The following is a 26,831-nucleotide window of genomic DNA, read 5'->3' on the forward strand; positions in this document are numbered from 1 at the left end:
CATTTGTTTTCTTCTTTTAGCATGACCCGTGAAGAAGGAATTAACCTTTTGATGAAGTACACTGGATCAAGTCGGAAAGCTGCGGAAATCGAAGTCGATCGCTACATAACAATTCCAGGACAAGCATGTTCTTACAAAATTGGAGAAATTAAAATTCGCAAATTGAGAGAAAAAGCAGAAAAAGCTCTTGGTAAATATCCTTTGATAAAATTTTAACATTTCTTTTACAGCAGGGCATCAACTGGAAGAAGAGCCATGATGAAGTCGTTTGAGGAGTTGCGGTTTTCATGGTCTGTTTTTCACCTCACTTACCTCCAAGCCATGCCAGATCCCGTCAGTGCAGGGTCCTGTCTTCCACTCCTCTTGTGGAAAACCCACACTTTTCCTCTTTGTGAAGAGAGGGAAGGACTGTGGCTGCTGTGCGATTGTTTCTCTCTTCCTGGAGAGGGGACTAGACTAGGAAATTATCCAGCATCCTCCTTTCATCCACTGGTGAGATTCAACAGCTTAATCTAGTCCGATTTTGTCAAGTTGTTTTATAGCATTCATATTAAAATAAAGAAAATAATTAATCTAAAACAAAAATCAATATCAGAGGTGGCTGCAATAAAGTAGATACCACCACATCAGTGTTCAAATGAAGTGTTCGAATCCTGTCAGCTTCACAGCATCACTTTCATTATAGACGTTGAGAGGTGACGATGGTCATGTGGTTAATGACAGACTGATGACCTGGGTTTTCCAAGTTCCAATCCAGTTCATTCCACAAAAATCACTTTCATTTAGGATATTAGTCCCTCCCGTAATTACCCAATGTCTTTCTATACAGAATTCTAACTACAAAGATACCAGAGAAACCAATGCCAGCAATAGAATCTTCTGTTTCATATATGATGATGACTACTAATGCTCTATTTATTTGCTCCTCATGAGGGCAGGTTTAAACACAAGGTCGGTTTTTAATGTTGGAGGAAAATCCAGCTCCCTGAAAATGGCATTCTGGATTGGAACAAAAATCATTCCTTTCAATTTGTGAATTTTTAGTCATTACATAAAGTTTCTACTAAATAGTAATTAGTCATTACTAGGGTTATGACAACAGCATATTCTTTTCCTTGTTTTGATTCTCAGGTATATATCCATTGATATATGTTTTTATATAGAGTGATGTGCTTCTCGGTTGATTAATTGTGTTTAACTGTGTCGGAGGGTCAAAACAATGAAAAGAATATGCTGTTGTCATAGCCCTAGTAATTACATAATGTTTCAACTAAATAGTAAAAAAAAATAAAAATAAATAAATTAAAAAAAAATACGTACCCCGAGATTAAATGCTGTGACGTTTCAAAGCAATAAAAGGGAGATAACTTCTGATGTCATGGAAGTTACGGCCCCTGGGGACATCCAGGGTTTTTGCTATCTCTGAAAATCTACAAACAAGAAACGTATGTTTGTTTTTTAATCTCGTTTTAATCAAAACCCATCCTGCTATCTCACTGTGGTAGTAATCGATATTTAACACATATCAATTACTTCATATACCAAATATGCCAAATGACTTCCTCACTTTTATGTCGTTTTCAGAGAACAGCTGATTTGATGCACACAGATTTTTGCAAGATTTCATCATCAACGTCCGTTTTATATGCCAACCAGCAGCATTCACTCTAGGTGAATTAAACTGTCTTGATCCAAAGGAGGAAGTGTCAAGGGAATATTAAATACACAAGTAGTCCCCAGTCATATGTATATTTTTTTTTTTTTTTTTTTTTTTTTTTTTTTTACATACTGGCATGCATTGGTTAGTTCTTACAAAGTAATTTATTGTAGTGCCATATCGCATATGCAAAGGGGCCCTGCACTCATCTCTGGTGGGCTTTCCTGAGGCCACAATCCTGTAGATGAAGAGTCAGCTGATGGTCTACTTGTGTTGCATGTCTAGTATTCTGCACAACCACTTGTCCAGCACCTCTCACCCTAACTGAAACATTTTAAATTATATAAAAAAAATGAACAAACATCTTGCTGCGTCTCCCTTCATAATATCCTTGCAACTTATGTTCCCGATAGTAGCCTCCTACTTCAAAGTGACACTGTACCTTGTTTGGAGTGAAAATTGAAGAAAAAAAATTTTTTAAATTGTGAATTACCTAAAACTTTTACCCGGTCATGACTACCACTGTAGATTAAATAAATGGTTCTATTCCAAATTCTAGGTAAATTTTCAAGTTCAACAGAAAGATTCCTGAGTTTAACAAGAGATGCCTAAAGAAGGTCGGAGGTTACATCAGTCGAAACTTTGTGTAAAAAGTACTCAAGATGAGAATAGTTTGTTTTGCAAACAAGGCACATTGCTACTTTGCTGTAGACGGCTACTCTCAGGGGTACTGTGTAAGGAGTTAGGCTGCAAGATGTCGGTTCAGGTTACACTTGAACTTCTGCATGTCAGTACAGTTGGGGAAGCAGGGACCCGGAAGGGAATTCCAAAGTCTAGCGGTTCTTGAGAAGAAACTACTGGAGTAAAAGGCTCTCTTGCATCTCGGGATCTCTACTGCGAAGGGGTGGGATTTTGCTGTTTGTCGGGTTTGCCAGGGGTATTTACATCGAAGGGGTACAAGTGCTTGCAGTTCGTCAGAGCATTCACCATTAAAGTACTTGTAGAACAGGCAGAGGGATGCAACGTTTCATCGATGGGACAGAGGCTGAAGTTTAGATGACAGTTCAGGACCTATTAGATTGGCGACTCTCTTTTGAACCTTGTCTAGGAGTGAGAGACTAGTGGCAGATGCACCAGCCCAAATATGACAACAATACTCCATACATGGGTGGCCTTATAGAGGTATAGGATACTTTGGGGCATTAATAGCTTTCTAGCACGGTAGAGAGAACCCACCTTCTTCGCAGTGGTGAATAATTCAAACAGTACAAAATTATCAATCCTCATCTCAAAAATTCAGAAACATCATTTGTTATACATTTCAATATAAACAAACTTTCCAACATGTCCTCTACATTCAATTATGCAGGAGGAGCACCTTTTTTGTTGTTTCAAATATATCAATATATCTACCATATATCACTATTTAAGTATGGCATGTGCCAAAGAAGCATTAACATTTTCAGAAAAGATATAATATACATCAATATGAAAGTGCAATTGGTGTCAAATCGCTGCAAACATTGGGATCCCCATTACACTGTTAATCAATGAATTGTCTAATTTATCATGGAGGAAAAAATAATCAAAGCCATATGATCTAGGTCGATTAGGACCCTCTAATAGCAGTCTTCATCTATAATATAAATCTCACCTGTCTGTTTAAATATATGTATGTATGTATATCTGCCTAAAACTTTTAACAGAGGCGACAGATTTTCACAAGATTGGTATCATTTTGAAGCTTGACTCTTCGAACGACAAATATCGAAAATATTTTTAAAAGTCATCCCCTCTTTTCGATTGACTAGCCTTAATTTAAACCTATGTCACTTCTGGTTTGGCGGCAAAGATGTCACTTCTTTTCCTCCTTCACGGTACCGGTTTGAGCTTGCCTGCCTACTACCACCTTTTTTTTGTTTTTTTTTGCTCAACAACAACACACACCTGCAAACACCCAAGCAACGCAGGGCACCCCCGCTAGTCTATATATATAAAAGCGAAAATGTATGTGTGTATGTATGTTCGCTTTTCCTCGATGTCCACGAAAGGCTTCTTTCAAAAAAGCGCTTGCTCGCTTCACAACTTCTTAAAACTTTTTATATCATCTATAAATTGTAATATCTCAGAGTTATCCACGGAGCTCGCCTGTCTATTTAATTTTATTGACTTTCAAATGTTAATTATTCCACATTTCCCCGCATCGGCACGCGTTACATTCGGTTTTTGGTATAAAAAAAAGCGAAACTCGACTCTAACCACAGGCCGAAAGCCAGTTGTCTCAAGAGAGCGAAGTAACGTTTGTTCAATGTCGACTTCGTCATATCAGACTGTAGCTTTCATTTCGCTCCTCCTAATAAACAGGGAGTGGGTTTTTAAAAACAAACAAACCGATTTATTCAAAACTGTCCTGCACAAAATCATAACTGCTGAATACCTATTGCCGTCACGTCAATCAAAAACGCGCACCTGTTTGTTTTTTTAACACTTTACTATTTTCCAACTGCGTGTCGTCAACGCTTCAGGGTTTTTTCACATACCCCGAAAAACACCTGGGCAACGCCGGGTACCCCTCGCTAGTACTTTCATAAATCAGAGTCCATTTTCTGTAGGCTGTTTTTGAACCCAGTCAACGATGGGTACTTTTGCTAGTGTATTATATAAAAGGCAAAATGGGCGCGAGCGTTTGTGTATGTCCACGAAAGGCTTTTTGCGTCGGGTTTCTCACGTCGGTTAGATTCTGCGAGAAGTTTTTGTATACTTCCCAGATTGTAATATCTCACATTCGCAAATGGACATCCTCTCTTTCTTTCCTTGTTTTTTGATCAAATTAAAAAAATTCCCACCGTGCCGTTGTCTCCAGTGTTCGTTTATCTTTTTCGTATAAATAAAGTGAAACTATTCAAATGCAAATGCCTGGCTTTTGGGCCGGGTAGTATCTGTCCTGTAATTGGTCCTTGGTCAACGTAGGGGAAACAATTCATACTGCAACAATTACTATTTATTTGGATACTGCCAGAGTGCTCCCTTTTTTTTGGGGGGGGGAACTAGCATTAAAAACGACCTTGTGTCTAATTTGCTTTCGTGGGAGGTTTAAAAGCAACGCCATTTCTGCAAGTCATCTTTTGATTTTGATTGACTACGTTAAATTTGAACGCTTTAGATTTCCGGTTGCATCATGGAGTAGCGGTAAGATGTCAGATTTTCTTTCACTTTCTTTTCTGCCTTCATGTCACGGGTTCAAGCCTGCTTGCCTACTACCACTTTTTTTCTTATTTTTTTTTTTTTTTAAATAAAAAACTGAACACACACCTCCAAACACCTGAGAAATGCTAGCCACTCAGGCTAGTTATTAATGAAAATAAAGATGTCTGACAGACAGTTTGTAAGTCTCCTTAACCTTTTTGTAACAGCTTATTCTCTGTTCTGTCTCCATTTGGGATCTTCTGATCACTCAGTTGTCTAAAGTAAGATAAAAATGTAATAAGTCCTCAAATGTACCTCTCCATCGTACTGTATATTGATACTCTATGGTTGATTGGGATAACTTCCGTACATTTATATCAGATATACATCTGTGTTCCACGTTTAAAACGAACATGTTTTCTATCTGATTTGACAGAATGGTTATTATTATTTGTATAGACTGCTTCATACCCTCCAAGAAATTTCAGTAAAAGCCTAACAGCCAGCTGTGGTTCACTCCAGAAAGTGTTGCTGCCATTGTGCACAGAAACCACTATTTCCACTGCTTCAGCGAAATAGACGTGCTGAGACTAAAGCTGCCTTCAGGACTATCAGCAATCACAGTAAAAAAAGTGATAAAGAACGTGAGAGATTTGTATGCTCAGAACATCAGGTCCAAAGTATCTTAGCAGCGGCTTGGTTCTCACCTTATCTTACCTTGATAGAGTTAAAAACCTAATATGTGATGCCCTTTTCTCTTCTTTGCAACCCCTTTCTCACAGAAGAGATGTTGCAAGCCCGTCTCTGTACTATCGTTATTTTCATGGCAACTCTGATATATGGTCTCCCATTACAAAACTTTCACACTCGACTAGCTACAATTACTATCAACAATTTTCCCCACTCTCTATCTTTACCTAAATCTAAATGCAGATTCCATGAATAAAGCTTTTTTTCTTAGAACTGCCTGCACGTAGAACACGGTCTCATTGGCTTGCTTCCCGGCCAATTATAATATGGTAGCCTTCAAGTCCAATGTAAACAAGTTCTTGTTGAGCTATCCTCTTAAATAATCCAAATTCTACTCAATCTACACTATTAATGATTACTAAACTACCACCTTACATTCATTAACTCTTATCCTCGAGTGGCTTTTGAATCTTGATATGTGGTGACTCCTTTGTTAAAAACAAAGTTTTCTTACGTCTACAATCAAGTTCGTTTCTCATTTGAATTTAACTTTTGGTGATTTTTCTTTCTAGGTGCTGCTTTTGATATCAAAGAGTTCCACAATACAATCCTAAAGACTGGAGGTATACCTTTGGAAATTCTTGAGCAAAGAATAGAAGAAATGATCGCTCATAATAGCGCGCCACATACGCTCGTTCATTTCACACTTGTATCATTTTTAATACAATTCATTTTATAGACATTTTTTTTATCACCATTGAAGCATCAACAATCGTCCTTAATTCTAGTTTTTTTTTTTTACATTTTGAAATTCTGCCCACTAATATTACCCATTAATTAAAAGAAGAAAAAAAGAAATGAATTCTTAAAAATGATTCAAGTCTTAAACTACATTTCTAAATCCACCTTCTGCAAAAGCAGATATAGAACAAAGAGATTCATTCTTTTGAACAAAAAACAATATTTTTCAGCAAAAAACAACAAAAAATAAAATGAAACCAAAAAACAAAAATATACGACTGTTAGAAGAAAAGAAAATTAACCTCAACACTAACCCTAAATCGCAATTATTCAAGATATGGACATACACAAAATATATCTTACCAGTGCCTTCAAAAGAAATTTTGTTACAATCATGTATTTTTATCTTTTATATGGCAAAAATAAAATGAAAAACTTCTTGAAATCGATTTTATTCCTAATTTACAAAAAAATTATAAGTGATTGCTTTATAGTTCTATACTAGAAGGCCTATTAACTGGCGTTGCCCAATGATAGCATCCCCCCCTCCCCCGTAACAAAATTAAAGTACGGTTGGTGTTGTTGTAGTTCAACCACCAACCTCCTCATGTTAAGAACGGCAATCGGAATTGACATCCTCAACCTACCTACGTTAAGAACGGCTTTCACAACAGACACGCCATTTTGTGTGTGTGGGTGTGGTTGGCAAGAAATTACCCCGAAAAGTAAGGTATGTAATAATAAAAAAAACAATATATTTTGCTTTGTGACCTATTTGGGTTAAAAATTAATAACAAAACATTCAATAATAGTTATAATAGATTACCAATTCGAGGGCCCCCCTCACCTAAAAAAGACTAAAAACTAAAAAGGGTAAAAAAAAGAAAAAAAAAAAAAGGGGAAAAGAATAATAAAAAAAAAAATACTTGCATTAGCGAGGTGCTAACGTATGATGGCAGAAAAAAAAAAGATCTAAAAAAAGAAAGAGTCGAATGAGCCATGGTGAACCTACGACGTTTGGAAGTATGAAAACTATCTCTCTCACAATGAGATCAAATCTCTCTATCTTTTTATATCTCTATCGGCAGGATTGTCGTTTAGTTGTATGAATACTCGCTAACCGTATATCGAGCAAAAGGGAATAAATTGGGTGACACTGCTACCACACTGTGACACTGCTACCACACTGAGCGTAAACTGAACAAGTAAACAAATGAATAATCTAGGTTTAGAGTTTGAAATAAAAATAATTTCTTTTATTTTAAAAGTAAAACTTATTTGCCACTAAACAGAAAATTTTATGCAGATTTGGAACGTCCGATTACAAATCCAAGTATCAAATAAATAAATCAGTGCCTTTTCATTTGAGGTTCCTCAAGAACCATTGTTTCATTTTATGTGGTGACTTTTTGAGTTTTGTAACTTGTTACCGGATTTTAGCGAAGCAATATCTAATCTAAGTACAAACCCGATAAAGCTTGTAATGATAGCAAAAAAAAAAAAAAATGAAGAATCCCAATCTTTTAATCAATGTTACCTTTAAAAAAATGTATTTCATAAAAAACTGAAACTGGCAAAAAATATAAAGATGTTTATTTTTATTGATAAAATGCCGTTTCAAAGAATCAAGAATTAATGAGAAAGGGATGTAATTAGGATGTTAGAAAAATGAAAGTTATAAAATAAAACCAGTAATGATAAAATTCTGTTTATTGCTTAAGTTCTTTAGAAACGAATGGATATGTAAAAAAAAAATGGCAGCATGTTCTATAGTGGCGAATTGTTCGTTTTATGGTGAAGCGAATAGCGGAAGTTGATAATGTGTACTTCTCAGTCAATCAGCTGGGCTGGATTTCGGTAAGGGAGGAATTATTATTTCTGTAGCTGAAAAATGGTAAGAGTATGTTACGTGTAGCCAATTAGTGATGGCGTGGATACAGGAAAGCAGGAAAAAGTATAAATTCACACAGTGAAGAATGGGGTCGTAAGAAGGTACGAATTGGAACTGATGTTGCTCCTAGGAATATATGTAATTTTTTAATATTACAAATTAATGTGTATAAAATGTTGTTCTATAGTCAAATAAGGTAATGACTAATAGTGTAAACATAATAAATTTGTATGTGCCATCTGTTGTAAACCTATGGTATTTTGGTGTAGAGAGGAAAAATTGCACCTCTTTTATTATATATAGGGATTATATTTCTCTTTGTCTATCTGTTTGTCTGTTCGTTCTACTTTTTCTCAGAAACTACTTGTCCGATCTAGCTGAAATCAGTATTGACTTTTGTTCTAAGGTTCAGAAAACTAAGTATTATGATATCCATTCGATGCACAGCTAAAGAGAATTAATAAGATTAGCGGGACCTATGGAAATTCCATGGAATGAAAAATACATTTAATCAACAAATATGTTTTGATAATACTGATATGTTTTGGACAGAAGAACCAATACGCAGCAAATATGCTGTATTCAAGTATTTCTGTTAAATTAGTATCCATTACATTTTAAATATAGAACTGACTCAAATGAGATAAATTAATAAATACTCAGAAATATTATGCTACATAGTTCAATACAAATAATAAAATCACACTGTAAGAGACAATCTTCAATTTACTCCTTCAGTCCAGCACTTCTTGACAGACAATGTTCTTTTTTGCCCTGTTTTTTTTTTAATGTTCCCTTTTTTACATAAGTTTTACTGACTTATGGAAACAGAAAACAATATGGCTGACGAGAGCCTAACATTATTTACCATTAACTGGTCCCCCTTATGTTAGGCTTGAAACCGATGGTACCAATGTTTTTCTGATCTTCTGTATAGTTTTAAATAAATAAATATAAAGCTCTTATATTGAATTTTTTTCTTTGTAATCGAGCACTTTGATGGAATTCATTCCCAAAACAGTGAACAAATCTATATATATATATATATATATATATATATAGCTTAATCATAAGAGGAAGAGAGAGAGTTCAATTCCACAAAAGGAGACTTATCTGAATAATGCCAAGCTCAACAATTATTATTGGAGCTTATACAATAGGACAACAAAAGTATGAAATGAAGTCACAAAACTATATATTGGTAGATATAGAATGGATCATTTATTGAATAATAGAATACAAGCAAAATTTGGCGGATAGAAGGGACTCTTTATACCAGGGCATTTCTAAGCCTAATTCTTCTCATCAGAAGAGTAGAGAAGGTGCTAGGTAGCATGGGGAAGATGCAACGTCTAGCGAAGGATTCATTAGGGACAAAAAAGATTAAGAGGAATTATAGAATGTTGGGGCAAGCTTTATTGAATTCTAAATAAATAAAGAAGCTTGTTATATATAGTATGATATATAAGATTTTATATGGTCCTTAACATAGTGTTGAGTTTAAGGGATATATGTTTTAGGGTTAAAATTGGGGGTGTAGTGTTGCTGCGTGGTAAAATTTTAACGGTTTGTGGGGTGTCTATTATCTATGGAGTGGTATTTTTGACAGGTGCAACCTAAACGGCAAATGGCATTTTTTTTTTTTTTGGGGTGGGGGGGTAATGCAAGGTTGTAAGTGCATTAAAAGAAACTACAAAAATGAATTAAATCATATTTGCATGAAAAAGTTTTTAACAGTTTATGAAAGTTAATAAAGTTTATAATTATGATTATGAAAGCAGAAACAAGGAAAAAAAAATATCTGGAATATTTTTACATTTATTTTTGTTTTCGTTTTGTTTATTACCAAATTATGAATGGTAGAAAGTGGATCTTAGGTTTACTTTCAGCAGCCTTGTAACTCTCACTTCCCTTATTTTGTCCTTTAGTCCTCACATTCTATAGGAAATGTTTCTAAAGTGGGGTAAGAATTGCTGCTTTCCAGATTGGAATCTATCCATATAACAAGGTGAAAAACTATCCAACGATAAATGTTATAAAAAAATAAATAAATAAATGTTATAAAAAAAAAAATGAATAAATGTTATAAAAAAAAAAAATGAATAAATGTTATAAAAAAAAAAAAATGAATAAATGTTATAAAAAAAAAAAAAATGAATAAATGTTATAAAAAAAAAAAATGAATAAATGTTATAAAAAAAAGATGAATAAATGTTATATGGATGGACTCCAATCCGGAAAGCATCAAAGTCTCTAGAAAATTATTGGATTAACATCACTTCCTTTTAGTACATGAGGATTTGCAAAGAATTTTAAAGCTAAAAATAACAGTTTTAATGCTTACAAATTCCTTTCAAATCCCAAAGTAGTTTTTATTTATCTTCCAACTATTAATAAAATATTATAGTGGCTGACTTGTTTATAAAGAAACTGAAATGCATTCTGGAGGATTTAATTTCCTAATTATATCTTAGTAACTTTTAAATAGTTAGGCACATTTTGGCTTAATTTGTGCAATTGAATTTTGGACGTCAACAAATAAAATACTTGGATTTTAACAAATAATAAGTCACATAGAGTCAAGAAAAAAAAAGTGAGATACAACTTAGCTTCCATTTAGTACGTTAGGATTTACTGAGAATTTTCAAGCCAGAAATGACAATTTAGATGCTTCCAAATTCTTTTCAATTTCAAAGAAATTAATTTTTTCTTTCAACTATTAACAAAATATTACAGTGGCTGGTTTGTTTCAACAAAAAATTAAAAAAATAATGTCTCGGTCACGTAGAGGCGGGAAGAAGAGTGAGAAACAACTTTATTAATATGCATTAATTATGAGAGGAATGTGAGACTATAATCTTAATATATCGCACTTATTCTTTCAGTATGATAGACGTCACAAAACTTCAAAATGTTAAGTGATAGATACGTTTAACTAATGGAATTCATACGTACTTAAAACAAACCTTTGTAACAATCGATTCTCTCTATCACTCTTAACACTTGCTCACACCCGAGACTATTTTCTACCTTTAAAAATCTACTATCAGAATATGTATGGAGTACTGTTCTCATATTTTAGGTTGATAAATCTGTGTCCGATTTAACGGTTCTTGATAAATTTCAGAAACATACCTGCAATTTGATTGGCCTCACTTTCTTCTTCACCGCAACCTCTCTTTCACAGACGTAATGTTGCTAGTCTCAGTCTTTTCTACAAATACTATTATGGCATGTGTTCCTCAGAATTGTCTAATCCATTCCTTGCTTCCTTTGTTTCAGCTCGTTTGTCTTGTTGGTCTAGAGGTCTTCATCAATTCACTGTTTTAATACCTCATTGTAATACAGCTTTCGATTCCAGAAGCTTCTTTCTAAGGGCTGCAAGGTTGTGGAACTCTCTTCCTGCTCACTGTTTTCCTTATACCTAAAGCCTTGTTTTTTTGTGTTTTTTTTTTTCAAATTTAAGGTGAATATGAATCTCCTGTCTTTGCAATAAGCAGCTTTCGTTCTTGTTAGCACCTTACATCAAGTGGCTTCATGCCTTGTTTCAAGCGATTTCCATAAAAAATAAGAAATTGTGAAAAGATTACATTCTCAGATGTGAAAATATAATTTTATTTAAAAACAGTTTTTTCTTTACAATTACCTTTTTCAAATAAGGCACAACAATAACAAATTTACGGCATGCAATTTGCATTTTCTAGACTACAATACTATACAGATTTGTTTTTTTTAATATTCAGATATTTAATGTTATAATCCCATTGCTTTCGTCTCTTTGTTGGCATCTTCGTTAACAACATTATTTCCTGCAAATATAAAAAAAGAAATTGGCGACAATTAAAAAAAAAACAAAAAAAAAACATCTAGAATCAACTTTACACATCATTCTTTTCTTTCTTGTAGGAACAACAAAAAACAAAATGTTTTTTATGCAGAAATAAGGACGATGCTATCTCCAGAATTTTATATAAAATATCATCATCATCATCAACGGTCCTGCTGTTTAAACAGCATCGGCAATCACAGCTCTCCAAATTGTAGAGTCATGGTAATCCTGGGAAGACAAGTAAAGACAGTAGTTTCACGTTACTTTCCGTCTCGATTTGGGGGTGCGTATCCCCCAGTGAGTTAAGCATGCTCCCAGATATCAACCTGGAAATTTACAGTACGTATAGCACCTAGCCTTCCTAAATGGTTACTCATCTGGTACTGGCCAGGCTCATCATTGTTTAACTTTGGTGATCTGGTGAGAACCGGTTTGTCAATGTGGTTGTGCCGTAAAATATAAAATATATAAAATGCTGAAAGATGCCAAATGAAAGTTCTGTGATTTTTTTTTTTTGCAAATGCTGACCATAGAAAAACAAAACATTTTTGATTATTTAATACATTTTTTTATGAAATCGAATCAAGATGGATACTTATTTGTTTATATAAAAACAAACACATCTATATATCTATAAAAGTGGAAATGTGTGTGTGGAGGAGGACACTTTTCAACCTATATGCTCAGTGAATTTTTTATGTATGGACTTGAAATTTGGTATATATGGTATTCAGACATGTGGAAAATTTTTTAATCGGTTTTTATCTGGAAAAAAGGGCTGCTAAGGGGTAAAAAGTGAAAAATTGGTACTTGTGGAGGGTTGTCAGGTTTCTATCTGTTTGCTAACTGTTTCATGAATGTGCATGCACAAATCATTTACATTATGTTAAGAATAAGTAGGTTTGATAACACTTTTTATAGATTGTGTCACACTGGCCTAATGGTTATTGTACTTGACTCGTTGTCTTTAGGTTTTGATCTAAAAGAGTGAAAAGGATTTCTAAATTGCCTTCTCCAGTAGTGACGGCCATCATCGCCAAACGAAACCTTGTAAACTGTTTCTGTGAAGGTTAGTATGACACCACTTGGTCATAAAAAAAAAATATTCAAGGCAGTCGATTAATTTGTGTCATTGCCTATGCAAATGAATCGCTCTGGCAGCCAATTGCTAACAGCATTCATATAAACAAACATAAAATATGCAGGTAAAATGGCTTGTTCTTTCGTTCTGATTGACATACTGATGATTCGTATGCCTGACATTCTGCTCATACTTCTGAGGATTTTATTGTTCATGCTCATTGGTCTTATCCCCTTCCAAAAAATCTAAGTTTCTATTTTGTTCTTAATGTTGTGACAACACCAGAAATAACCCGTTCAAAACTCCCTAATTAAAAGAGAAAATGTCATTCAGAAAAACAATAAATTTGAAGGAAATTTTTTTTTTAATGAGAGTCACCATTTATCAAGGATCAAAAGCCATTCGAGGATAAAAAATAGTCACTGAGATAACAGTGTATTAATAGTTTGTGGTGGAAATGGGTTAGAAATTAATCATTTAGAGAGCGGCTCAACAAGGACTTGTTTACATTAAACTTGAAGATGACCATATTGTAATCAGTTGGAAAGCAGGCCAGGTGAACAGTTCTAGGAAAGAAGCTTTGTTCATGGAATTTGCATTTAGATTTAGGCACAGATAAAGAGTGAGGGAAATTGTTGATAGTGGTTGTAGTTAAAGGAGTGTTGTTAGTGAAAATTTTGCAAGAGGGGAGGAACCATAGATTGAAACTCAGCATTAACCCCACCCCACTTATGGAATATAAAATCCTCTTTGAAATCCAACCATATTTGATACAAATAAACTTCAGTCCATATCTGATTTGTACACAAAATCAGAAATGTCCAACAGTTTTCATTTTATCACTGTTCAATCTCAATCATAATAAATTCAGAAAGCAACCTGACGATGGTTGCTAAGGCAATAGGCCACTGTTTGAGTAGAGGTGTTGTGAGGCATGAAAAATGGTTTCAACAAGATGGAACAACTCTCTCCCACTCCAAAAGATTTGCTGAAATGACTACGAGAACACTTTGGTGATCAGTAAAAGGTGTGATACTGAATAGATTTCACATTCACCAAACCTTGAATACAGATTTTACCAGTGGGATTATCTTAAAGATAATATCTATTAAAACAATCCCCAGATTATTCCAGAGCCAAAATCAGGACAGAAAGAATTGTGAATTTTCTTAATATTTTTGGTACAAAAAAAGGACCACGCCAATTTTCTCAGTAGTTTATGTAAAACGTTGAACCAATGAAATTGCAGCAGTCAATGTCAATTGGTTTATTTATGCAAAAAAAAATATTTATTTTGATTTGAACATAAAAAAAAATCATAAAAGAAAAATCAAAATTTTGTTTGCTATCAGTTGTTTGTTATTAACAAAAATTAATATTTATTTCATGAAACATCTTAAAAGTTATTTTTTATTTAAATTCTCATTTTTTTTAAAAAAGTTTTGTAAAAACGTATCCGAAAAGGATTCATTGCATAGAATTTAATTTTTCAATTAATTTTTCATTGAATTATGTTCGAAATAACAAAAATAATCAATTTTTCATTGAAAAAATTGGACAGCATTTTCACAAAAAAAAAAAAAAAAAAAATCAGGAAACTTTCATTTGCATAAGTACCGCATTTTCATAAATGACACTTGGGGGATATAAGTACTTTTACTTAAATTTCACAATTAAACACTTTAAAAGTGAAATAATGCTGAATGCAAATACCTGGAATAATAGCTTTACTCAAATGATGAATGAGAATGATTATTACCTTGAGCAATTTTTTCGATTTCTTTACAGCAACATACAGCTGCGTAGGATTCTGCATCAACGGCCATCGGGGATAATCCTTTCACAAATGTTTCAAAGGGAGCGTAGATCTCTTTACAGCCACGGCTGATCATATTCTGTATGACGATAAAGATTTAAAGTATGAGTATCATTATGAACAGTTCTTTCGTTTTTATTTTCATAGATAGCGAGCATTCTTTGTGTGTATTGTATCAACCAATTCAACATGCATGATGGAAAGAGGATAAAGCAAAACATTGGGTTAACATAAGATTAAACATTCATTTACAATAAGCTGGCATTATACAGGGTGGCCCACTTAAAAGTAGCCCAATCTATCTAATCTTTCTCTTAACGACCAACTGACACCACAAAACAAAATGCAATTCTTTTTCAAACACCATGTTCCCCGGACTTGTCATCATGTGATTTTTATCTTTGGGAGACTTTAAAACAGAAAGTCTATGCAAATAATCCTCACAATCTAGACCAATTAAAGAAGAACATTACCAACGCTATCAGGAGAATCACCAGAGATATACCATTCCTGCAACTTCTGTGGACATGCATCTGCATTTGCTGTAAATGAATCAACAAAGTCATTGAGCTCTCTGTAGTCTATCATGGATCTCACTGTTTTCATTCATCTGCACTACCACCATTAATGGAATTAAGGCTTTAGCTGAACCTAGCTCTTCTTTTGGATATGGCACCAACCATCCATTTTTCAGCCATAAATCTATTTCTTTTTCACATTCGGCCCAAATATGCTTGACATATTCTATTTTTCAATTACCTTGGTGTTTGTCCATCCGTCCATTTCCATATGGCAATTCATTTTTTCTTTTGTCAGTCAAATACAGCACTGAAGTTTGACTCATCAATGTTAATCGCAGCACACCTAGCTACGTTTTCCATGAGGAAGTGAACCTCACCAGATTCAGTAAAATGTACTCGCCCCAACTTCTTAAATGCATCAAATCTCAGCAAATAGTCAAAGCCTAGCAGTTTTCCTTCGACAACTAAAACCTCCAGTTGCAAAGGATTCAGGTTGCCCACTGTAAGCTCGACTTGGCCATCTCATAACCTTTCAATCTGCGGTCATTACCTTAAAAGCTTGGCGTCTCCACTGATGACATACCGCCTTGTTCATCAGTTTTAGAACAGCCAGTGTCAACTAGGGCTGTGCATCGTTGTCCGTCACGACTAGATGCACCTAGTTTTTCACTTGCATGGGGAGTAGACTGGCACTGACATCTTTTTCTCAGAATCATTTCCTTGACATTCTGTGGCAAAGTGGTCGATTTAATTGCACTTAAAAAATTGTAGTTTATGTCGTGACCTTTGAACGCTTATGCTATCACAGTTGCGCAGTCTTTGTCTGTATGATCCTAGTCACTGCATCTATAACAGATGAGTGGAACTTTAACCTTACTTCAAAGTGGCTGCAACAACATCCTCAGCTCCATATCGTGTGAGTACCCTAGCTCATGCCAGCAAATCACCCACAGTCAAAATATCAATGTCCGCTGCCTCTTGCAACTCCATTGAAATGTTGTTGGGGAACCGAGTTACAAATGCTAGTTACATTGCAGTCTCGAGCCCTTTTGCTGTGAATCTAGCGATTCCTGGAAGTTGTTGTATTTTGTTGACATCTACGTCCACACGTTCTACAACCCACTTGACTTTTTTAAGCTTTGAATATGTAGTGAATGCTCCGCCTATGAAAGACTCCTTTAACCGGGCTTCAATCAAGTCGACGTTCGTCTGATGACCTTCATCCATCTCCAGATAGAATTGGAGCTCATCTCCCTCCAAATATAACAATAGAAGGCTTGCCACATCATCTATTTGCTGTAGTTTTGCAACAAGTCACACCTTTTTGAGCCAGGCCATCACATCTTCATCGCCATAGACAAAAAACAAAGTGAAAATCAAAAAACAAAGTGAAATAATCAATAGAGAAATAAATAAAAATTAGACAGAGATAGCTTGAATGAAACAAAAATTTAAAAAAAAAATATTCATCCAAACTCCTTGCCAACTCAACTTCAACTGTAATCTTCACCGACTGTTCTCACTGTCTCTTGTTCTCTCAACTGTCCAAAAAAGAAGACTATCCTGTGCTTTCCCCTTCATTCCTTTTCACACCAATCATTGTCCTCATATGCAAATTATTGCCACATGTATATTAAGAAACCGTCTTTGCATGAAAGTCCCTTTCTTAATTCCATTATGCAATAGGATAGACAGAGGCACCGTCACTTGTGTAAGTCACGTTTTTCATTACTTTTGCCACTATATATATATATATATATATATTAGTGATGGTATGATACCAATATTTATCCCCGATTCTAATACAATTACTGATTCCGTACTAAATTCCCAATTTCGATACAATTTCTGATTCCGATTCTTTATAAACTTCTAAACATTTAACCATAAAGTTGCTATTTTTCCTGATTACCATAGAAACACATGTTAAATGTGCAGATATTTTCTCAAACGTAAAAAGACACTTGTAGGGGATGATCCATAGATTTTAGTCTTACAGGTCGTTTAAAATCAATAAATCAATATTATTTTATCATTATAATCAGCAATGAAAGATTTTTTTTTTTTTTTTTACATGGAAGTCATTCGGAGATAAGGGTTATTGCATGTACAGTAATCAATGGGATAGTATCGTAGTAATCATTAGTATTGGAGATTTGATAAAGTGTCTTACTTAATGGGGTGGTTCATCAGGAAGTTGTTTATGTTGGACTTGAAGACATCCAAGTTGTAGTCAGGTGGGAAACAGGCAAACGGAACAGAGTTCCGCAGGCGTGCACTTCTAAGAAAGAAGCTTTGTTCATGGAATCTACGTTTTGATTTTGGTACAGTTAAAGAGTGGGTAAAATTTTTGACAGTGGTTTCAGCTAGACGGGTGGTCATCGTGAAAGATTGGCGAGGGGGGACCAGGGATTGGAGCTCAGACGAGCACTTGCCACGAAAATAACGATAAAACAAAGACAAGCTCGCAACATCTCTTCTGTGGGAGAGAAGTTGCAGGGAAGAGAAAAGGGCATCCCCCACTAAGCCATGAAGTCTGTTTTGTACTCTTTCAAGGCAGAATAAGCTGTTTTTAGCAGCTCCTGCCCAGATGTGGCAACAGTATTACATCCTTGGACGTACTTGGCTTTTATATAGATAGAGAATTGCACCAGCAGTGAGATATCTTCTGGAGCGGTAGAAGGATCCTTTTTTTTTTTTTACATGGAGGTCACCACTTATCAAGGCCCGGAAGCCACTCGGGGATAAGGGTTATTGCGCGTACAGTAATCAATGGGATAGTATCATAGTAATCGTTAGTATTGGAGATTTGATAAAGTGTCTTACTTAAGGGGGCGGTTCAGCCAGAGATGTTTTTCGTGAAAGATTGGCAAGGGGGGGGACCAGAGATTGGAGCTCAGACGAGCACTTGCCCCGAAAATGACGATAAAACAAAGACAAGCTCGCAACGTCTCTTCTGTGGGAGAGAGGTTGCAGGGAAGAGAAAAGGGCATCCCCACTAAGCCAAGCTTTTATACAGATAGAGAATTGTATCAGCAGTGAGATATCTTCTGGAGCGGTAGAAGGATCCCACCATCCTCCCAACGACCTTGGTAACAGACCTGATGTACGTGTTCCATTTCAGATCAGGATTAAAGGTCAAACCCAGAAGCTTGACAAAACATGGAGCCTCCCCAAGACGAGAGCCATCCATTTCAATTGATGCCAGCTGGGGATCAGAGCATTGACGATGTAAAGATAGGAGCTTGGTTTTAGATGCATTAAAAGTAACCAGCCACCTCTTCCCCCACTGTACCACGTGCTCAAGATCACAGGAGAGAGAATCAGAGAGAACTTTGTCATTTACGGCCTTTGAAGTGTTGCCATAGATGGTCGTGTCATCAGCATAGATGTCAACGAATGATTTAAGTATATCTTTTGGGAGATCATTGATGTAGATCAGGAAGAGAGTTGGGCCCAGGATGGACCCTTGAGGGACTCCAGCATTAATACTGTGGGCCTCTGATTTCTGCCCATCAGCACTATTCTTCCATAAGAGAGAAAGGATTTAATAATTGAGAAAATATTTCCAGTTATACCATAGCTGGAAATCTTGTGAAGTAGGCCCTTATGCCATACCTTATCGAAGGCCTTTGATATGTCAAGAGCAATTGCCCTAGAAAGGAAGCCTTTGTCGAGAGATTCACTAATCCTATGAGATATAATCATTAGCAAATCTGCTGTAGATCTAGCAGAATGGAAACCGTATTGCATGTCACTAAGAAGGTTATTTCTACTGACACAGGAGAATTGGTCTGTACTGAGAGGGAGATGACTTATCACCTGAATTCTTAAATACAGGGCATACTGATGAGGTTTTCCAGGGTGTTGGAAAGCACTTCTCCTTAAAGCAACGCTTAAACAGTTTTGTAAGTATGGGAGCAAGTTCTGGTTGAAGCTTTTTTAACACTATAATTGGGATGCCGTCAGGGCCAGTAGCTTTACTGGAATCAAGGTTCTTGATTAGCTTGGCGACTTCACGCACAGATATCTGTATGTTGCATAGCGTGTTGTCTGTTATAGGAGGAAATACAGGGAGCTGATGGCCTTCGTCGCATAGAGTAGAATTAGCTGCAAATTCTTGGCAAATAGTTTGGCCTTGTTTAATGCTGACGAGATGAGCTCAGGTCCATTGATGACGGTTGTGATAGAACGCACGCTTCTGTTCAAGATCCTGTTTGCTATTTGCCAAAACTGGTGGGAACGAAGCCGCTGCTCAGCTACTTTGGATTTAACGGACTGAGCATATAGCTCTCTTGCATTTTTATTACTATTTTACAGTGGTTGCTGGCAGTCCTGAAAGCAGCTTTAGTGCATCTATTACGTTGTTAGCTACGGAAAAAGTGACTTCTGTGCACGATGGCAGCAGCACATTCTGGGGAGAACCATGGCTGGCTATTAGGTTTTTGTTGGAACTTTTTAGATGGTATGAATCTGTCTATGCCTACAATTAACCATTCGGTCAGATCTGATACTATGGAGGACACATCCTTTTTAAACATGGAATGCAAAGGTAAATCAGATATGAATGTACGGAAGCTATCCTAGTCAGCCATAGAGTATCGCTATACAGTATAGTGGAAAGGTATGTCTGAAGACTTATTGAATTTCCTTTTTATCTTAACTGATACAACGGCGTGGTCGGAGGATCCCAGAGAAGATAGAATGGAACATGAACATAGCTCAGGGGAAGTTATGAGAAAAAGATCTAGAAGGCTTTCATACTGACCGGTAGTATCGGGCATGCAGGTGGGTTCATGAACAATCTTAGTGAGGTCATAGGCAATGGCAAAATCATGGCAGAACCTCCCCTCATCATCTGTCTTATTTGAGTGAGTCAGCCATTCCACATTATGGACATTGAAGCCATCACAAATATGAATGTTAGCCGAAAGATGAGCAGACAGGATGTGGTTAATTTTCTTCTTAGAGATAGTAACCCCACAGTTGTCGGGGGTGATAGATCATCATCATCATCATCATCATGACGGGCTCCTTGCCCGGACCAATGTGACTCTTCCTCTCCAGAGTTTCCTGTCTTCCATCAGTTGCCACAGATCTTCAGGTTCACAGTTGGCGTCGTGTGTTATTTGCTGGATGTACGTGGATCTAGGTCGTCCTCTGATTGCGCGTCCGTGTCGTGGAGTCCATAGCAATACATCACTCACCAATTTATGCTTGCTCCTCAAACAATGACCGGCAAATCGTAGGTGTCTTTCTCTGATGGTATTAGATATGGCAGGTAGATTACCATAAAGTTGCTGCTTCGTGGGATGATTTTGCCAAGATATATTTAATATTGTTCTTAGCATATGGGTGTATGTGCCGTCTAGTTTTCTTTCCAATCTTTTGGTGAGTGTCCAGGTTGTAGCACCGTAAACAAGGACAGATTCTACCACTGCCATGAAGAACTGCCTTTTCAGTTTGTCAACCAGTCTCGAAGTCCATACTGAATGAAGCCCATCCAATGCGGTCTATGCTTTTGAGATGCGAATTCCGATATCTCTCTCTGTGGAAACTATGTTGCTGCCCAGATACGTAAACTCAGCGACTTCTTTCAGTATTGATCCAACCAAAGCCCTGATCTCTCCCTTCACATTGAAAGTCATTAGCTTTGTCTTATCCGCATTTATGTATGTATATCAACAGAGGTGCGAAGTACAAAGTCAAGATAGACTATGAAAAGAAAAGGGGCAAGAGCATCTCCTTGTAGAACCCCAGTGCAGATGTCGAAAAATTCAGTGTCCCCATCTGGGGACCTGACCATTGCTTGAGTGTGCTCATATAGCATCATGATAGCATTAATGACTTCATTTGGAATGCCATATGCTTTTAATATGCTGCCCATTTTTTCTCTATGTACAGAGTCGAATGCTTTGGAGAAATCTACAAAGATCATGACTGCTTCAATGTTTTTTGCTTTGACTCCTTCAATCAGTCTCCTAACAGTAAGTATTTGACTAGTAGTAAAGCGATTCTTTCTAAATCCATTTTGGTTCTTCCTGAGCATTTCTTCGATCTTTGGTTGAATACGGTTGAGAAGCATGGTATTGTAGATTTTTGCTGCAATTGGAGTGAGTGTTATTCCTCTGTAGTTGTTTGGTATGCTTAGGTCACCCTTCTTGGGGAAGGGAAGTATGCATCCTTCTCTCCATATATTAATAATTCTTTGATTATATACAGAATTGCATGAATTTAAGAAGTATGTCATTGAAACCACCTGTCTTCCATACTTCAGGAGGTATGTTATCTAAACCCGCAGCTTTACGATTCTTGGTCTTCTTTAGTACATTTAGAAGTTCCTCCATTGTAAAATCACCCTTCTCAATATCGAGTTCCTGTACAACAATCGGCTGAATTGGTTGGTCTTTTACTTCTGGTTTGTTTCAAAATGTGCTTTCCATTTCGAGCATGCATTTTCCAGAGTGTTTGCCTTTAACTTAGCTTTGGCAGGTCATTTGCGCCCAGATATCTCATTTACTACTTGCCAAGCCAGATAGGATTGTTTGTTATTTGCTGTATTCTGGATTCGATCTATTTGTTCTTGAACTTCTGTTGTTCTGATAGGTACATCATACTAAGCTCTTGAAGCGTCTGCTTCCTTAATTTTGTATTCTGTTGAGTGGGGTATTTATGTTGCTTTTTGATTATGTTTTTTAACTTTACTCGTTTTATTATTATTTTATCATTTTCCCACGGTACTTTTCGCTTTACCTTGGGCTTCAGAGGTATACACTTCTTTGCTGCTTCTTGGTGCGATCTAACAAAGTTTTCATAGGTCGTATTAGCAGTTGGTTCCTGCTCTTGTGCTTGTAAAGCATCAAACCTGTTTCGCAGTTCGAAGATGAATCTCTGTTTGATCTGATTGTCATGTGACAATGTTGACCAGTTGTAGGGCTGTCTAGATGATTTTTTAGTTTTGTTCGTGCGTATGCTTAACTTCAACTTAGAGGTTACTATCCTATGATCAGTAGACATACCATAGAAACTGCTATAAGCTTCACAGTTATGACAGCTATTGATCCACTTCTTATTCATAAAAAGATAATCCAGTTGTGCCTTGTCTCCATTTGAGGGTGATAGAGGGCAAATAGAAATGTGGTGGTGTAGGTAAGTACAACCCAGAAGCACATATAAGGTAAATTAGGGTCTTCTCTAGAGATATCCCTACCACATGGAAAGCCATCTTTAATGTAGGCACATATTCCATGCCCATGGCGATCTTAGGGGTCAGATTTAGATGTTAGGTTGGAGTATCCTTTAATTATGAACTCATCTAGGGAAGTGGTCGGCCCTATGCCAGTTTCGCTTAGAAAGAATATGTCCAGTTTTATCTCCTGTAATTGGGTTTCAACCTCTGGAAGGTTGGAACGTAGACCCCTGATGTTGGAGAAGGAGACATGGTAGTAGGGGTCTACGTTGGAGAATGGGGTTCTAGGTTTATTCATGTTTTTTTTTCTGGAGATATATCATGTTGAGGTTTTGGCATTTGTGGAACAGGTCGACAGACTTGGTTAGAGCAGGACAGAGAGGAAAAGTAAGAGAGAAAAAGACAGAAATTTTTTTTTTTTTTTGTAGCACATGATAAGGTAAAGTTGTAACAATTACCCACTAGTATGTCATCGAGAGGCCTCACCAGAAACTACTGCATGGTTCAGAATCCATTCACCAAATTTTGCACCTGCTGATAGAACAGCCTCCTTAGTGGTTAATCCAAGGTTCGGGTCCCTGACTATTAGGCGGATAACGTCAGCCCATTACTAGTGACATGGCCACAACGATAGATTGTCTGCTTTAAAAAAAATCAAATAAGACAAAAGAATCGTTTTTGGCATTGGAAATAGACACAAATTCTTTGTTTACTTTTCCATAACCAATTTTACATATTTTTGTTCATTTTTTTTTTAATTCATTTTTTTTTCCTATCGAATATAAGAAATGATGAACTCCTAGCAGCCTTTGTGCGAATCATGCATAGTTGTCGGAGTTATCAGTTGTTGGATGCTTTGTTCAGAACTTTACATATATATTATTAATAGTCAAAGTTAAAGTTAAATAAATATTTTGCTGATTTTTAAACCTAAATTGCTTAAATTGGAGTAGATAAGCTTATCGCCCGGTTTCCATATTCCTTCTTTACCTGTTAGCCAGAGGCAAAGGTGCGATTACAGAGAGTCATTAGTGATGCCTAGTGCTTGGGTAATGAACACTATCCCTCACTTATGGCTCATTCCCTTACCCTAAAACTGGGCATCCTGGAGGCGCTTGTTTACCATGTATGCTTAGACAAATAGACCAGCCACTCTTGTATGACAGGTTTGACAGTTTGTCTGGCTACTGTATATCAACTCTTTAATAATGCTTTCTGTTCCATAGAAAATCTAACTCTCCCCAATGGTTTACTTCTACCCGCACAGCTGCCATTGCTCAAAGGCAGCATGCATACAGCAAATTTGACATAGATCCAGTACAAATAGACAAAAATTTATAGAAGCTAGAAGTAATTGTAAGAAAGAAATAGCCAAAGCTAAGAGAGAATATACCAAAACCACCGGAAAATGCATTGAAGTCGAGAAACTAGGAGCTCATGATTTCTGGGAAATTTATACCAGTGTAGTAAATATTGGGCAATCAACAATTCCCCCACTACCCAACAAGCTTGAAGTTGTTTGCACGCAGGGCTAATCTGCTTGCGCATCGGTTTGCCTTTGGATGCAGCAAACCACTTCATTCCGGAATTTTCTTTGTGGACAGAAACCACACTAGATGATCTGAAAATCACTTCTTCTCAAGTACATTATATCATAAAAAACTAGACACCTCAAAAACATGTGGACCTGATATCATCCCAGCTATACTATTAAAATAAAGGTTCTGCTGAGGTTGCTCCAGTTCTCTTAAAACTTTTCAATAAATGCCCTACGAGATTTTGTTTTCCTGACTGCTTTTGTGTTACCAGTTTACAAGAATACCGGTGAAAGAGCTGACCTACTCAATTATTACCCCATAATTATTACACCAAAATATTTGAATCCTTAATGAATCAAATTCTAGTCCACCACTTCACAACTACTAAACTTCTGTCCGACCAACAGAATGAATTTAGGCAAGCCCATTATATTGCATATATCCTAACTGTAATCTCTGAACATATATACCATGCACAGGATGAGGCAGAGGAGACTAGGATAGTAGCCCTAGATATATCTAAGGTTTTTGACAGGGCATGGCATGATGGTCTTCTCATGAAAATCAGATCTTATGGTATTAACATAATTAAATCTTTCTTAAAATAAGAAAAAAAATCAATATTGTCCTCGATGATTGTACGTTAAAACAATATCATAAATATGCGTGTGCCTCAGGGGACAACCCTTGGATCTTTATTATTCCTGATATTCATAAATGACCTCCCTGACAAAATTGTCTCCCAATGGGTATATTTGCTGATAACACCACACTCTATAACAGACATGAGAGGAAAATGAACCAACACATATCCAAAGCAATGGCGAAAACACTAGAGGAAGACCTCCAGTCTGTAATGGAATGGGGACAAAAATGAACGGTAACATTCAATGCTACCAAAACTAAGCTTGTTTCCTTTAATAATTACAAGAAACCTTCTCAACCACTAATATCCATGGCTAATGATACATTATCTGAAAGTACTTCATTCAAACTCCCTGTTTTAACATTCACAGGAAACATGAGTTGAAATAGATACATTGAGGGCATTGTCAAGTCTCTCTCTACCGTGCTAGAAAGTTACTTAAGCCTGAGACTCTACAAGGCCACCATTCGCCCATGCATGGAGTATTGTTGCCACATTTAGGCTGGTGCATCTGCTACTAGTCTCACCCTTGACAGATTTCAAAAGAATGTTGTTAACCTAATAGGTCCCGCACTTTCAGCTTGGCTTCAACCTCTGTCCCATCAATGAAATGTTGCATCCTGCTGCCTGATTTACGAGTATTTTAATGGTATGTGTTCCGATAAACTACAAGCCCTTGTACCCCCTCGACGTAAATACCCCCGACAAACCCGACAAGCAGCAAAATCCCACTAATAATTTCTCCCTTCGGATTTTGGAATTCCCGTCTGGGTTCCTGCTTCCCTAACTGTATTGATATGCAGAAATTCAAGTGCAATGTAAACAGACATCTTGCTGCTTAACTCCCTATTACCCCTGCAAATCATGTCCCAGGTAAAAGCCCCCTACATCAAAGTAGCACTGTGCCTTGTTTGGGGTGAAAATGAAATTTAAAAAAAAATTTTTTTTAAATAAAAAAAAAAATAAGAAAGGTTAATCTTCCCCTGAACTTAGAACTACCTGAATTAAATATTATGGCTCTACTATATTATACAAATGAAAAAAATATGGAATTTCAAATGAAACAAATGGTATCTACATAATTGTCAGATCTCAAATAGTAACATATCCAAAAATTATGGAAAACGATGAGAGAGAAAAATAATTATTAATGAAAAAAGAAATTTGTAAAAAGAAGCGAATTCAATATAATTACGCTTACTAAAAAGTTGACAGGGAAGATAATTAAGTTCTGCTACTTACATCACATGACGAATATAATTCAAAGTACTTGTAGAACAGGCAGAGGGATGCAACATTTCGTCGATGAGACAAAGGCTGAAGCCTAGATGACAGTTCAAGACTTCTCACGTTGGCGACTCTTGAACCCTGTCCAGGAGTAAGAGACAAGTAGCAGATGCACCAGCCCAAATATATCAACAGTACTCCATACACGGGCGAATGGTTGTCTTATAGAGGTACAAGATACTTTCAGGCATATGTAGTTTTCTAGCATGGTAAAGAGAGCCTACCTTCTTCACAGCAGCCTTGGCAATGCTCTCAATGTATCTATTCCAGTTCATGTTCCCTGTAAATGTTAGGCCAAGGAGTTTAAAGGAAGTACTTTCAGGTAATGTGTTCTTGGCCATTGCTATTGGTGGTAGAAAAGGTTTCTTGTAATTATTGAAAGAAACAAATTTAGTCTTGCCAGCATTGCATGTGACCATCGATTTTTGTCCCCATTCCACTACAGATTGGAGGTCTTCCTCTAGTGTTTCTGCCATTTCCTTAGATATGTGTTCATTTGTTCTCCCCTCGTGCCTGTTGTAGAGAGTGGTGTCATCAGTAAATATGCCTATCTCAGATAAAAATTTATCAAGGAGGTCATTTATGAATATCAGGAATGATAAAGGTCAAAGGATAAACCCGAGGTACTTCCGCATTTATATCATATTGTTTAGATGTATGACCTTCGAAAACAACTTGGATTTTTCTCTTAAGAAGGATTTAATTACATTATGTATTCTTCCAGTGATACGATATGATCTAATTTTCCTTAGAAGACCA

General features: G+C 36.3%; 2 protein-coding genes across 5 annotated transcripts in view; one reads left to right on the forward strand and one right to left on the reverse strand.

Annotated features, from left to right (window-relative positions):
* The window catches only part of LOC145295891 (uncharacterized), a 163,690-nt gene extending 156,971 nt beyond the window's left edge, over nt 1-6,719 (forward strand). For both annotated transcript variants that reach the window (XM_080141644.1, XM_080141645.1), the window contains exons 17-18: nt 21-190; nt 6,106-6,719. In XM_080141644.1, coding sequence (XP_079997770.1) covers nt 21-190; nt 6,106-6,272 — 337 coding nt within the window. In that variant the 3' untranslated portion in view covers nt 6,273-6,719. The remainder of the gene's footprint in view (nt 1-20; nt 191-6,105) is intronic.
* Nucleotides 6,720-11,756: 5,037 nt separating this feature from the next.
* Nucleotides 11,757-26,831, reverse strand: part of LOC145295892 (lysophosphatidic acid phosphatase type 6-like) — a 232,033-nt gene continuing 216,958 nt past the window's right edge. For all 3 annotated transcript variants that reach the window (XM_080141647.1, XM_080141648.1, XM_080141649.1), the window contains exons 11-12: nt 14,835-14,970; nt 11,757-11,974 (exon numbers count right to left, since the gene is read on the reverse strand). In XM_080141647.1, coding sequence (XP_079997773.1) covers nt 11,919-11,974; nt 14,835-14,970 — 192 coding nt within the window. In that variant the 3' untranslated portion in view covers nt 11,757-11,918. The remainder of the gene's footprint in view (nt 11,975-14,834; nt 14,971-26,831) is intronic.

Source organism: Euprymna scolopes, chromosome 16, assembly GCF_053919585.1.
Source record: "Euprymna scolopes isolate OS-2025 chromosome 16, ASM5391958v1, whole genome shotgun sequence".
NCBI lineage: Eukaryota > Metazoa > Mollusca > Cephalopoda > Sepiida > Sepiolidae > Euprymna > Euprymna scolopes.